At 46.1% G+C, this 15,181-nt stretch overlaps 1 protein-coding gene across 1 annotated transcript; it reads left to right on the forward strand.

Moving 5' to 3' along the window:
- The first annotated feature begins 541 nt into the window (after positions 1–541).
- On the forward strand, positions 542–13,710 carry LOC136661639 (C-X-C chemokine receptor type 3-like). Its single transcript, XM_066638977.1, has 2 exons — positions 542–603; positions 12,622–13,710. Exons 1-2 carry the CDS (start codon positions 601–603, stop codon positions 13,708–13,710), a joined length of 1,092 nt encoding a protein of 363 aa, XP_066495074.1. The 5' UTR covers positions 542–600.
- The last annotated feature ends 1,471 nt before the right edge of the window (positions 13,711–15,181 follow it).

The following is a 15,181-nucleotide window of genomic DNA, read 5'->3' on the forward strand; positions in this document are numbered from 1 at the left end:
CTAAAAGCGGGGGAGCAGAGTCAGTAAAAACAGTTGGCAACCCTTAATTTCATTATGATGAAGCGGTTTGTCCTGGTATCAAATAGTATGCAAACTGAGAATGTTTCTACCAGTTTCTGTATCCCTTTTGATTTCTGTAACCAGGTCTGGAATTTATGTTTCATACAAGCTCAATGACTGATTTCAAGCCGCCTGCAGTGGTGACCTCTTGCCCCAATATCCACGACCCACTAACCCCAGAGATGCTGAGCACATGGTCTGAGCACAGTCACTCATCAGGAAGGGAACAGGAAATTCTCCCTGCACTTGATCAGAGACACTCATCTTCCTTATTTTCCCCTGTGTTCCAGGGCTGGACCTTATCAACTCAGTTCGAAGAAGAGACCAGGTTTGTGCTTTCAAGATATGGATGCAAAATATACTTAGGTGTGTGCTGCAGCGTGCATTCTTGACTCTGATGACACCAGAATTTCCTGCCTGCTGCTCAGTGGATGGGATATAGCGAGAGAACCCTCCAGCCTCAATCAAAGCTTACACACGCTCAAGAACCTCTTCACCACATCTCTTTCGTCTTGCGTGGAATCTGGTGAGCCCCCAGCAATGGTGAGTTTCCACCTGTGGTTATATTCTTGATTGAAGACAGACGTATGAGGCTTCAGGGTGAGATGGGGGTAACAGGAGGTTAGCACCAAAGTGGTGCTTTAAATTGTGTTACTTATTCTAGATTCTTGGGTGTGTAGATTGCACTTCTGAAGGGAGCCAAGCACTGCAACTCCACGATGTGGCCCTATGTACATTTAATCAGAATTAAGTCCCCCTGTGTTCAGTGGTGCTTTCTACAAGATAAATGTGCATCTAATCGTGGCCTCCATTTGTTTGATTCAGAAGGAAATTGTCCAAACAATTTTTTGAGCTGGATAATGGCCAGCAGAAAAAATAACTTACTTTCATATCCTCTTCTCCTCTTATCTCCTCTTATCCTCTTCTGGTGGGATGGAGATTGCGCACTTGAAGCATTAACCACTACAGAAAAGTGCTACAAATGTCCTCAGTAGAATTGTAGCAGCTCTTCTCTGACCCTTAGGATAACCTGCCTCCCAGTTGATTTCCACCTAACAGTTCTGTGCAGTGCTTCTCTGAGGAAGTGTGTTATATTCAGGTGAATCCAAGATCCAGGACAAGCCAACAGCACTTCAACAGTCCAGACCCCCCAATCCTTGTATAATACCTGCGGTGGTTCCTCCCAAGATGGCCTCCAGCCCAGCTGTATTCTAACTTGCTCCGCTTTTATTTTCTTTTATCACTTTAATATATTATTTAATAAGTTTTAAACCGTACCACCGTTGTTTTAAGATTGTTGTTTTTAATAGATTTTATTTTTTTAATTTTTACGAGCTAGTGCTGCTAGCTAATTAGCTTGTTAACATTTTTCTGGCGAAGTTTCAAGAACATCTGAGTCTCCCTGCTTTTGATATTTTCGTTTCTTCTCTCCTTGAAACTGTGAGTTAACTTGTTGATTTATGAGTATGCAGCAATAGACTTTTAAAACTGATAAGATGAGACGCAAACGACAGCTCTCCCCTGAGATATCAGTCTCGGAAATACAACATGACTCCCAAAAACTATCCAAGCAGTCTAAGCTGGAAAAATATTTTGAACCTGCTGAGAGTCTTCAACCTATCTCCCCTCAGAACTGCGTCTGTTTTGATCCACCGGTGGCTATTGACTTTGAAAGTTTTTCACCTCTTACTAAAGGTTTAATTAAGGACTTAATTGACGATCAGAAGACTAAGGCTCCCTTGGTTAAAGGGAAAGAGCAACTCTCTTGTTCAACGGATCTGTTGTTGCACCACATACTTAATATAGCAAAAGACGTCAAGCACAACCTTAGCACTTTGGAAAACATTCTTTCCCTCTTAAAGGAACGTTTTTTGGAACCCTCGGCTCATATTACTCATCAGCAGGAAGCAAATTACCAATCTCAAGCGACAGAGTCTCAGCTTTTGGAGAAATTCCCCTCTTCAAAACTAATGTTAAAATCCTCGAGCATAGCTCTCTCAATCATCCATCAACCTGGAGTAATTGTCGACTGGTCTCAACCGTGGATGATTAAGAAACACTTGGCATCAATCCTGAAGATGAATAGCTCTAATATTGATTTATGTAACTACGTGAGATTGCCTTCTGTGCTTCGGCAACAGCGCGTTCTTCTCTATTTCAATACTTGTAGAATTCCAAATCGAATCTTTCTTCAGTCTCAACGTTTTAGAGCATTGGGAATTTTTCCTCAGAGACATTTCCAAAATATGATCATCCGAAAACTTTTTTCAACTCACCTACAAAATGTATCCTCTCCCTTGGAAAAGTCTATGCATTCAAATGGAAATTCTACATCTACAATAAAAGATTCAGTAACTGTACAAGTTAGCCCAGCTCTACCTAATCATGTTCTTCCCCAAAAAAACCCTCCGCTACTACCTTCTCCTCCTGGTCGTCGAGGACAATCTTCACTACTCACATCCAAGACAGACCGGCCTCAGCAAAAATCTCGCAGTCTTCGAAGGACTAAGAACTCCTTAACACTGCGACCAAAGAACCTGTGCCCCTCTCTGTCGATTCCCTTCGTTGGATCTACTGAGTCCTCGAACTGTTCTTCTTTCCCTTCCCTTCCACTATTGCAAACTCCTAAGTCTTATGACCAGTCAAGACTCACTCACCCGACAGCTGTTTCTCTCTGTTCCAATGACCCCCTTTCTCTCTGTCCCTCCTCTTCTCCTATATCAACCCAATTACCCATTTCTCCTACTAACTCAATAGAAGTGGACCAGCAATCCTTACCCACTGTTACTGGTCCAACTAAGTCTATTAATCAACATCTATTTCCTGTTTGTGTTGTTTCTAAGTCCCTACCCTCTGAACCCTTTGTATTGGTAGACGCTACATCCCAATTCCCTCCTCCTTTAAACTTCGATTTTACCTTTGTAAAGGATCATTCTGATGGTTCTCTCTCCACATCCTCTAAGCACTGACTAGAACCAACTTCCCTAACCCCTTCCTCTTCCACTCTTTTCACTTTGATCTCATGGAACATTTCCGGTTGGTCATCTAAAAGCTCAGATAAGGACTTCCACGCTTTTATTAAAAAGTTTAATTTTATTTTATTTCAGGAGACATGGTCGTTGGTCCCACTGTCCCTACATGGGTATACTTCTTTTGTGACCCCAGCATTTAGGAAGAATGCCCTAGGGAGACCTTGTGTGGGACTTTGTTGTTTTGTTAAATCTGGCCTTTCTTGTTTAGTTTCTCAGTTAGATTCGAACTCTCCTTATTTTCAAACTATATTAATTCAGTTTAAAGATATTCAAATTCTTCTTTTTAATGTATATATACCCCCAGCTAAACTTGCCCCATCCGACATTTGGTTAGAACTTGATAACACTATATCCCGTGCTTCTAACTTATATTCTGATGCTTTTATGATTATTTCTGGAGATTTTAATTCTAGAATTGGCCCTTCAAATTCTACACTTGCCCAGCAGATGAACTGGTACTCCGATGACCTTATCCCCCCTTGGTTTCAAACCTCAAGGTCTTCCAAAGATTCTGTAATAAATAGTTTTGCCCCAAATCTTATAAGTTTATGTATTTCATTTAACGTCTTTATTCTAAATGGCTCAAAAGGCCGTGACATTCCAGGCGATTTTACCCACCTCTCTCCAAGAGGTGCTAGTGTAATAGATTATGCCCTAGTTTCTCCTGCCCTCCTGCCCCTTTTATCAGATTTCTGTGTCTGCACCCGTTCTGAGAGTGATCACTTGCCAGTTGCACTTATTCTTAATATTCCCTTTGATTCCCCTGTCTCTTCTCTTTCTCTCCCCAATCCAAGCCGTCCCTACAGATGGTCACCAGTTGCGGAGCAAGCCCTGTCCCAGTGGACTCAGGCACCTGAAACTAACTCCCAATTGCGTTTACTATTTGCCTCTCGGGCCACTACTGATGTGATTGAAGCTTTCCAAGTTATAATCTCTTCCTTGGTAGATCACTTGAGGATGGCTAGCCCAAGTAATCCTCCTCGTTTTACAAAAAATACATGGTTTGACGAGGAGTGTTGGAAATTAAAAAAGCAGGTGCGTACCCTTTTTCTTTTTTTTCGGAATAATCCATCTTCTTACAATTTACAATATTATTTTCAACTACGGACCGCCTGCCGAAAGTATTTCCAGGAAAAACAACATCTTTTTGCCCTTGGGAAGTGGTCCATTCTCCATCAAGCCATTATTTCCAAAAACCATAAAACTTTTTGGGACGCAGTTACTAGGGCAAGTCATCCAACCCCTGTCATCTACTCTGACATTCCAGAAGCCACGTGGACAGATTATTTTTCCAAAATTTTCTATTCTTCTTCCCTCCTTATCTCTAATATTGATCTCCAAAAAGTCCCTGAATGGCCATCGGTTTCCCCACTGGAAATTTATCAACTCATAACTTCCTTAAAATCAGCCAAAGCCCCCGGCCCAGATTTTATCATCAATGAAATTCTTCTTACTAATCCTGGTTGGTGGGCTGCTCCCCTGGCTTCTCTTTTTACCACGATAAATTCTACAGGTCTATTCCCAGATATCTGGCGCTGTTCATTTCTTCTTCCAATTTTTAAGAAAGGTGACCCCGCTTCCCCGTCAAATTATCGTCCTATAAGTCTTTTATCTTGTATAGAGAAGCTTTATGCCAAATTCCTTCTTCAAAAGCTGTCATCCTGGGCTCGTTTGAAAAACCTTCCAGGAGTCGAACAATCAGGTTTTCGCCAGGGTGTTTCTACTCTGGATCATGCCTTTGCACTTTCTTTTCTAGCCCAGAAATATTCCATACATCATAAATCAAATCTATATGTAGCCTTTATCGACCTACAAGGTGCTTTTGACTCGATAAATAGAGCCCTTTTATGGAAAAAGTTATTCAACTGGGGCATTGACCAGAGGCTTCTGTTTTTGTTACAGCAACTTCATTCCCATAATAAATGTCAAATCCGTCTTCCTTTTACCAATATTCTCTCTTCTAGTTTTCCTATCAATAAAGGAGTGAGGCAAGGTTGCATCCTTGCCCCTCTTCTTTTTAATTTATTCATTGCCGATCTTCCTGCCAGCTTAACCACCACCTCTCATTCCTTTCCTGTAATAAATAAAAAGCCAATTCCGATTCTTCTTTACGCCGATGATACAGTACTTCTCTCACTCACAAAATCCGGTCTTCGTGAGCTCATTTCCAAATTTCAAGTTTATTGTCATTCAAATGATCTTGTAATTAATGCCAACAAAACAAAAATTATGGTTTTTTCCCGCTCCTGGGCTCCTTCTAAATGGTCAATCAATTCCCAATCTTACACTCAAGTTAAATCTTTTAAATACCTAGGTTTACATTTTCACTATAATTTATCATGGACTCAACATAAAAAGTCAGTTATTTCTTCAACAACTACCCACCTTTTGGCTATAACAAATTTTTATTTTAATGCAGGAAACCAATACATCCCAGCAGCGATTCAAATTTTTAAAGCAAAAATTATTTCTCATTTATTATACGGTATCCCGATATGGATACAGGCAGTTTCTAAGGATTTGGATCATATTGCTTCTTCCTTTTTTAGAAAGATATTAGGTATTCCTAATCTTATACGGTTGCCCACTATTCTGTTAGAACTTGGTTTACACCTTCCCTCCACTTATGCCTGGCTTTTTACCTTTAAGTTTTGGTTAAGGATTCATTTATCTCCTTCCCCTGACTCTTTAATTACAGAATTAATGAGTGACACGTATATCTTTATTTGGTTTAAAATAGTGGAAACTAAACTCCACTCCATTAACCTATCAGTAGAATTACTTGCTGATCTAAATTTATCTCAAGCTTATAAAATTATCAAAGACCACCTTTTCCTAGCTGAATTCAATACTTTAAAAAATTCTCTTAATTTGACCTGTTCCCCCCTTTCCCTAGGTCTTTTTCCTCAACTTGTTGTTGCCACTTCAAACTATTTTTTTCACCTCACTAATCCTAGACTGAAGAGAGCCTTCATGCTCGCTAGACTCAACATATTTCCCTCAGCTGTTCATTATGGTCGTTTCATGCGAGTTCCTCGCGAGAAACGATTATGTTTATTCTGTGGGGAGACCCCGGATACTCTTTTACATATTTTGCTTTTTTGTCCCTCTCATGATTCCCATCGTAGGATTTATTTAGAATCCTGGATTTCTAATTTCCCCCCTCAGGTATCACCCCTTCCCCAGTTGTTGGAAGACTCTATTGCTCCCTTGACGTATTCAGTGGCTAGTTTCCTGGCCTATATATTACAAAAAACGCCGGACTTTAGTTCTATAAAATCTTCTTTAAAATTTTTGTAGTCACCTTTCGCTATCTAATACCTGTTTTACTGAAAGGATAAGGTTGTCCCTTCTGGCTCCTTTTCTTTCTAGACCCTATTTCTTTTTTCTCTATTTAGTTTTCCTGAACTAGTCTAGTGGATAACGGTTGTATTGTTCCACTTTGTTGTCAGTTGTCTGCTGTAATATTTATAATGCCAATAAAGGTTAACTAACTAACTATCCTCTTCTCCTTAGAGACTAAGAGTAAACTACTCCTGTTTTGTGTCTGCCAGTGGGTTGCTTCTACTTTGGATGGCGTGAAGATTAGAATTAGGCTGCATTAAGCTTAAAAAAACCCAAAAAACTCCAATCCTCAATTCTCAAAATGCTGTGCACATTTTGGGAAAATTCAACTCCATTGACTCGAATTGCATCAAAAATAGGAAGCTCATCAATCCAGATTGGATCAAACTTGTCCTCTGTAATTTTGGAGAAAACCTGCAGCAGTGCATTAAGACCTTGGGAGTAAGACCTACTGAGGCCCGCGGGGCTTACCCCCAAGCCAATGTACTTAGGATTGCAGTCTTGCAGGATAAATCCAAGTCCACATGTTTAGATAGAGGTCTCCACTGTGCCTGAGACACACACTGGGCTGGTCAGCATTCAGTGGTTATCATGTCAACAGATGCATCTCAGGTGTAGATTAGCTACACTCTGTGTGTGTGTTACTATGGTTGTGAGACTGTTGATCATTCAGGACTTTGATGTTGGAATAAATGCAGTTGGCAAGTGATTTGTGTGTCTGTGTGTGTGTGCGCGAAGTGGATGTCGATTGTTTTGCCCATGGCTATAGTTTAAAGTTTGTGTGTTTTAAAACACGACAGATTGTTCCAGAGACTGTTTTTTAGTAGACTAACACTAAGAAAAAAGAAAAGAGCATTATCACCTTGGGATGACACTGATGGGGTAATGTTGGTTGGATGCCACTAAGGGCACAATCTTAACCAACTTTCCAGCGCTGACATAGCTGTGCCAATGTGGCGTGCACTGCATCCTGTAGTGGGGGGGGGGCAGTCAAGGAGGCCTCCTCAAGATAAGGGCATGCTTGTTACCTTACCTTGGGGGCTGCATTGCAGCAAAGTCAGTGCTGGAAAGTTGGCTAGGATTGTGCCCTAAATGGCATAAACTCACACTCTTTCCTGTATGAGGAAAGGTTGTGTACTGGCTGGCATGCAGCCAAATAATGGAGCGCATAAAATATGTGCAAAAGACAGAAGATAGGAGAAGGGCTATGTCTCTAATGCAGATCTTGAAGGGTGAGCTAGCCAGTGACAGGTCCCGCATTGAGCAGCTGGACTGCGGAGAGAAACATGCACACCTGTAAATTTACACACGTAACCCCACCTGGATGAGGAACAAGCAGTGGTTTCCCCAGAACCGTACAGAACCTCCCTCAAAAAAGTGACAGTCACACCTGGTGATCAGGGAGGGGCAGAGGGGCTTGATTTCATCTCCTCCTGTGCCCCTGCTTGACAAACAGCCAAGTGGCAAAGTCATTGCTGTTTCTCAAGGAAGACTGCATGTGTGCAGCTGGATAAGGACATAAGAAGAGCCCTGCTGGATCAGGCCCAAGACCCATCCAGTCCAGCTTCCTGTATCTCACAGAGGCCCATCAGACGCCTCAGTGAGCACACAAGACAGCAAGAGACGTATCCTGTTGCCGCTCCCTTGCATCTGGCGTTCAGAGATAACCTACGTCTAGAATCAGGAGTTTGCTCATACCCCTCACAGCTTGTACGTGTACCATGAGATGAACTTTCCCTCCATCCATCTGTCCAATCCCCTTTTAAAGGCCATGCGCCATCACCGCATCCTGGGGCAAGGAGTTCTACAGATTAATGACTTTGGGGCCGCAGCTCTTGTGGGTTGCCCAGGCTCGCTTTCGGTGTTGAGTTTTTAGTGCTCCTCAGCCATTGCTACGCTAGATGTAGAGCCGCATCCCACTTTCCGCACTTCAGTGCGGAGATTGTTGGTTTAAAAAAAAAAAAAAAGGTGCCATTTTAGTTGTAGTCCATCCACCCTGCTTGGTGTCATGCATCTGGTGGGCAGCGCTCAGGTCTCCAGAACCTAAGCCCAAGTTCTGGCCCACCCTGGACATGCACAGAAGGTTTAGCAGCACATGGAGCACAGAATCACCGCCAAGGGCTAGCACTTTCCCTCTGCACACAGACATGGTCAGGCCAGGGAGGAGAAGCCAGGAAAGCCAGGCGATGGAGCTGGAAAATACCCCTTTCTACCTTGCTTTCCACCCTGTGATTCTGGCAGCACAGATCTCCCCTATTTAAATATTTGATCATCACAGCCTTTTCTTCTCCCACTTTGTTTTAGGCAAAGTATTCAAAACATTTAAAAGTTACCCAGGGCAGGTGTGACTTGCTCGACTCAGATGCCGGTCCCATTCGGTGTCTCCATTCATTCTATTGCTCTATCAAATCTTTTTTTTTTTTTTTTTCTAGTCGCAAGAGGGATGGGAGAAGATAAAACATAATCATCTGGTGCCAGGCCAAACTCATTGAGATTTCATTTTGGTTTGCTGAGAGCCACCAAGACAAGATGTGCTCTGGGAGGCTGTGCAACTTAATTACTGGGTAGAGCCTTCCTAATTACTTGGTAGAGCCATTGGTCAACATAGAAGAACATCTGAAACATTTCCTGGAAGAAGGTTCCATGGGTGGAAATTTTCTATTTCTCAGCTAGAACTTAAAGCTGATTCATTTGCTGTAGTGGGTGAGTGAGAGAGAGAGAGAGAGAGAGAGAGAGAGAGAGAGAGAGAGAGAGAGGATGATGAAGACATTGCAGTAAATGTTCAGGCTGAGAGGAAGACAATGAAACATTTTAAAGACAGCTGACATTGCAGCGCTAAAGGCAAGTTACCTGAGTTGTGCCCGCTCCAGGACAGCCTGTCCATGAGGTCAACTCAAGTGGCAGATTGGCAACCCCCATCCACCCACCTCCTCAGCTTTTTCTCCCTGGCATGAAATGGTTGCAGGGGAGAGCACAAAGAGGAAGTGTGGTGGGCTAGAGTGTTGGAGACCCTCTAGGCTACCACTCTCCTCTCCTCCAAACTCTTTTTTGGCTCTATTTCCCCCCTCTTCCTTTTTGGAGCCAGGGCATGGGAGGAGGAGTGGCGGAGCAAGTGAATGGCACACTTCTTGGTAAGGTGAGGACAGTATTTGGTTGCCATCTCAAGCACCAGTGCTGGGTATGCTGGTTCCTTTTATTCCAGTGCCTTCTCTGGTCTATACTAGAAGTCAAGGTCACTCCCTGAAGCTGATCAGTGGTACACTTGGTAGGGGTGTCGGCCAGGTTGGGCAGCAGTAGAGGGTCTAAGCCCATCAGAGGGCCACCTGGGTTCACCCCTGAGCTCTCAGGACTGAGTGCTCAGTGTGTCATCAGGGGGCAGGTGACTGGTGCCATGAGGGGACCCCCAGTGCCCCCAGCAAGCCAAAACTTGGGCCAAGTGAAAGGAATCATCATTTCTTGAAAGGTGCAGTATTCTATTGACCTGTTACAAGCAGTGCCTGCATGAGCAAAGAGGCGAGGGGGAGAGAGAGTCTCTAGAAAGAAAGTTGTGAGGGAGGAAGAGAAGGACTGAGGGGGAGGTGGTGGGTGGTGAAGAGATGGGCAGGAAGATGGCGAGAGAAGTGAAAGAGGAAGAAGGAGGCTATCGATGGAAAGATGAGCAATAAGGGGGAGGGAGGGAGGGGGGAGGGAGGGAGAGTGACAGCAGAAAGAGAGGAGCAAGAGAGGCAGATGAAAAGGTGAGAAGAGACAGGCAGAAGTAGGAGAGAAGCAGATGAGACAGAGGTGGGCAAGAAGTAGACCAGCTAGAGAAAGAGCAATGGATGGAGGGTGGAGAGAGAAGAGAAGCTGGGTGGCCACAGATGAGCAAGGAGAGAGAAACAAATGGACAGGCTGTGAGAGACAGACAAGAGTATGGCATGAAGCAGATAGGTGCTCCCTTGGCTGCCCAAGCAGCAGAAGGGTTTGTGTGCTGGAATGTGCTTGCTGAGATGTGAGCCTCTAGTAGACTTAACGGAGTCTGCTACCACAAGGTGCTCTTGACTTAGATGGCTTTACGAGGACAGAGGTCAATAGCATGGCCCAGAAAAGCCTTTGGTGGTTCTCCGCCGTGGTGGCCCAACAGAAGCATAGAGGTTGGAGGTGGCTTGGCTTGGAATACCCAATGCTGGGAACAAACCACAGGGGAAAGTGTCTTCCTCACACCCTGCTTGTGCATGTCCCAGTCGACTCCAGCTGTCCACTGTTGGAAACAAGATGCTGGGTTGATGGGCCCTTGGTCTGATCCAGCAAGGCTGCTCTTACTTTCTTGGGCCCAATAAGTTAGTGAAGCAACGTGAGGAACCCGACAAAATGGTGAGCAGAGTTGATTGGGAGGTGAGCCTACGTATCCAGGGGAGAAGGTGCCGTATCACTTTTAATAAGCCTACAAAACCACCTTGGCTAGAAAAGCGAGACCCATGAAGCAGGTGTGTGTCCCACCACAGGAAGAGGTGCTTTTAAACACATGCACGCCCCTTTCTCGCTTCCGTTCTCCGAATGAAGAGTGCCGACACCATTTGCTTTGTGGGCCAGAGGGAAGGAGTGAGTCCTGGAAGGGAAGCCCAGCAGGCACAGAACCAGCAGAGGGTGTTCTGCTGGCTCCTGTGGTCAATGTGGGTAGATGTTGTGGTTGGAGCCTGTATCCGCGATCTCGGACAGAGCCAAGGGGTTGCCCAGTGAACCAGGGATCGGAGCACAGCTGCAGCCGCCAAGGTTACCACTGTGCAAAATCACCCATGACACTGTCCCACTTTGGCAGCCCTGGGACACGCATCCCACAGTCTCTGGGGCAGGAGCAAGCGAGCTGGTGATGAATTGGGGCTGTGGCGCTCAGGCACTTGGCCCCTGAGTGCGCGTGTGCAGGGGCTTTGCAGCACATGCACACAATGAACACGCCATTGCTCTTTTGACTCAAAACTGCGTTCTGTTTTATGGACAGAATTTCCCGGCTGCTTTTCAAGGCTCCTGCCCTTCCTGGGCCGAGCTCCCTTGAGAACAGTCACGTATCTCATAGAAACTGACTTGGTTTCCCCTCCAGTTCTCAGATGTTTCCTCTGGGGAAGGAATCCTGAAATTCACTCTGAATATCTCTGCATGTGACATTTCTGTGCCACGTTTCAGATCCTGCAGAAAGCCCTTGAGAAGATCCATTTGTCTTCTATGGGTTGGCTTGACGCCCCTCAAAAACTTGCAATGAGTTCTCATCCTAGCTCTCCACCCCATTTGTCCATGCCTTCTCCCCCCCCCCGTGTTCTGCTTCTGCACCTCCTGTGTGTCTCATTTGCTCCTGGGGGGTGACCATGACACCCATTGCCTGCCCCACCACTGTTGCAGGCTGGCCCCAAGGTTCTTTTGACGCACACTGGGCTCCAGTTCCTTCCTCCCAGTGCTGGCCCATCCATGAGGCCAACTGAGGTAGTCACCTCAGGCAGCAAACCGGTGGGGACACCCATTTCTGTCTGCCAACTTGCCCGCACTGCTCCTCCTTCCTGGATTGGAAAAGAGGGGCAGAGAGGAAGAGAAAATGTGGATGGGAGGAAAGTGCTGAGATAGAGGACTGCCGAGTGGAAGGCTGTCGTATCATTGGGTAAGGGGGGGGGCAACATTTGGCACACCAGGAGGTCTTGGTCTGGCCCTGCTCTCTCTGATCCCTGGACACCTGTCCAGGAAGGGACCGGAACAAGGGGAAGTGGTTGGCTAGAGCAACCACTGCTCCATCACGGCCCCACCCTCTGCCCTTCCATATTGGACTAAGAGTATTGAGAGAGCAGAGCTGCCAGCTGGGAAGAGCAACAGTGGAGGTGGGGTGTGGGAGTGCAGAGAAATCCCCCACCTAGCTGGGACATGTGGTCAGGGGAGGCAGGGGAAGAAGACACCTGTCCTGTCCTGCTCCAATGGAAAATAGCCTCAGGTACACCTGTTATGATACAGGGAGAGACTAGACTAAACTAGAGCTTGTGGCAGTGAGCACTCAGCCTCCCTGTGATTGCGCTTGTGCTCCACCCCGTTTCTGAGTGGTTGTGTGATCACCAGGGAAGTTGAGCTCAAGTGGGGGGCCTACCTCCTTTTCCCATTGCCCCCTCCACAACTTTGGCTCTGTGACAGCAACAGTAGCTATAACTCTCTGTCTTCTTTCCTGCAACAGTCTGAAGGCATCTGGACCTTGGACAAAATCGATCTTGAGAACACCAGCTATGACTACTACAACAACAGCTGCGGAGACTGCTCCTCACCCTGCAACATCTACACAATCCAGGCCTTTGAGAAGGTCTTTCTGCCCATCTTCTACATCCTGATCTTCCTCTTGGGGTTATGGGGCAACATCATGGTCTTAGTGGTCCTGTTGAGAGCCAAGGAGTCCCTGCCTGGGACGGACGTGTTCATCTTCAACCTGGCCCTGGCCGACATCTTGCTAGTGGTGACGCTCCCTTTCTGGGTCACCCAGGCTGTGCATGGCTGGATCTTTCAGGGCTTCCTCTGCAAGGTGGTCGGCGGCATTTTCAAGATCAACTTCTACGCCAGCATCTTCTTCCTGATCTGCATCAGCATCGACCGCTACCTCTCCATTGTGTGCGTCATCCGCATGTACAACCGCAGGAAGTCCTCTCTGGTCCTCCTGGCTTCCTTGGCTGTTTGGGTCCTCTGCATTCTATTGACCGTGCCGAATTTCATCTTCCTGAACACCGAGTACCATTCCCGCCAGAACCTCACCTCCTGCTCCCTCATTTTTGTCTTGCACTCCGCCAAGGTGTGGAAGATTGGCCTGAGCATTTTCAACCAGGTGGTGGCATTCTTCCTTCCCCTGGTGGCCATGGGCTTCTGCTACATCTGTGTCATCCTCACTCTGCTACACTCCAAAGGCTTCCAGAAGCACAAAGCCCTGAAAGTCATTTTCGCCGTGGTGGCCGTCTTCTTCCTCTGCTGGACGCCCTACTACTTGGTTCAGTTTGTGGGCATCCTGATTGACCTCAAAGTCCTGGAGGAGGACTGTGAGCGGGAGTCCCAGCTCGCAATCGCTGAGGCCATCACCACCAGTCTGGGCTTCTTGCACTGTTGCCTCAACCCCATACTCTATGCCTTTGTCGGCATCAAGTTCTGGAACCGTTTCCTCGAACTCCTTCAGCACATGGGCTGCGTGAGTCAAGAGTTCCTGAAGCGACACTCCAGGTTGCTGAGCCACCGGAGAGACTCGACGTGGTCCGAGAGCACTGAAGCCTCCTACACAGGACTCTAGTCAGCTCTGTGGGCACCCTGCAGAACCTGACTGCCACCGCCCAAGAATTCCACCATCGATCAAGTGCTGGAGTGAGTCAGTCAATTGTTTCTCAGAGAGTTGAATGTCTTTCATCCCTGGGTGTCCACACCTTTTTCTCTGGTACCATCTTCAATTCTGGTCAAGCAGGTTTGGCAGGTTTTTCAAACACCTCTTTACAAGTATGAGGTGTTTACACCATAGGCTTTACACAAACCTCTTTACTAGTACCAATCATGGGTTGTGTATATACACTGTGAGGAATTGGAAAGAGTTAAATATTCTTAATGATAATCACATTAACCCTTTGAATGATTGTACTGCGGACAACCAAGAGAACACGAGAACATGAGAGAACATGAGAGCAGGCCACAGGGGTTCCATCCGGTCCAGCATCCTGTTTCCCATATTCCCCCCTCCAGCTGCCCCTGGGAAGTCCACAAGCAGGGGAGAAGGCAGGCTTTGAGATCAACCTTGGCCCCGGCAAGAGGAGAGGGCTGGTGTCTCCACTGTCCTGTGAGCTCAGGGATATTCACCACTGGGAAAAGGTTACCCTGAATCTTTTGTTTCATCTTGTAGGGTTCTTCTTTTGTCCTGATGTCCTTAACAAACAGAATCTGTGGGTGCCTTAAGCACTTGCCCTCTTGACTCGTGTTCAAGAGGCTGCAGTGAGGGAACCATGATTTTGCTCCTGTGAGTCATGTGAAAAACCAGCACGGCTGCCTGCAGCCTGAAAGATGTCGACTCGATCAAAAATGCAGCTGTAATGTTATGCGTTTATTTCCAGTAGACTTTCAGTGCTTTCTGGGGAATCCTAATTTCCAAAGGTGTGCAGAAATGTTTGCATTATGTTTTTACATCTGAAAATGCATTAAAATGTGCAAGATTGATCGCATGGGCTGCTCGTTTGTGTGTGTGTGTGTGGGGGGGGAGGCTAGTGAGATTTGCCTGGAGGGATGGGAGCACTTGGTGGATTGTGCAACAGGCAGGTAAAGAGAGCAGGCTAGAAAAACCACACATTAAAAAAAAAAAAGTTCAGAGAAAGGGAGTAAAGATCCTTCTGCCATCTTGTGGACTATGTCAGATACTACAGATGTCCAAGTAAGTGACAAAGACCGAATGCGCAACATTGTTGGGTGGTCGTGCCCATTTCACCAAGTGGCGAGAAGTTCCAGGGGCAAAGTAGTGCTAGGGTTGGGGCTTTCCTTGCAGGAGAAATCACTGGAGGCACAAGGTGTCATTGTCAAGTTTGGTTTACATACAAAGAAACACTGGTTTGAGCTTGGTAGGTGGCACACACACCTGCAATCTACACTGATGTCCTAAGCATGTTAGCTTCCAGCTCTTCCTCTTGGCTCCCAGTCCAGTCTCTCCCAGATCACCCCCTAGTTCTCTGTCTGTGGGCAGACAGAGGTGTGTGTCACCCAGGAATCCGTTGTTTCATGAATGGGCT

This window comes from Tiliqua scincoides, chromosome 10 (assembly GCF_035046505.1).
Source record: "Tiliqua scincoides isolate rTilSci1 chromosome 10, rTilSci1.hap2, whole genome shotgun sequence".
Taxonomy (NCBI): Eukaryota; Metazoa; Chordata; class Lepidosauria; order Squamata; family Scincidae; genus Tiliqua; species Tiliqua scincoides.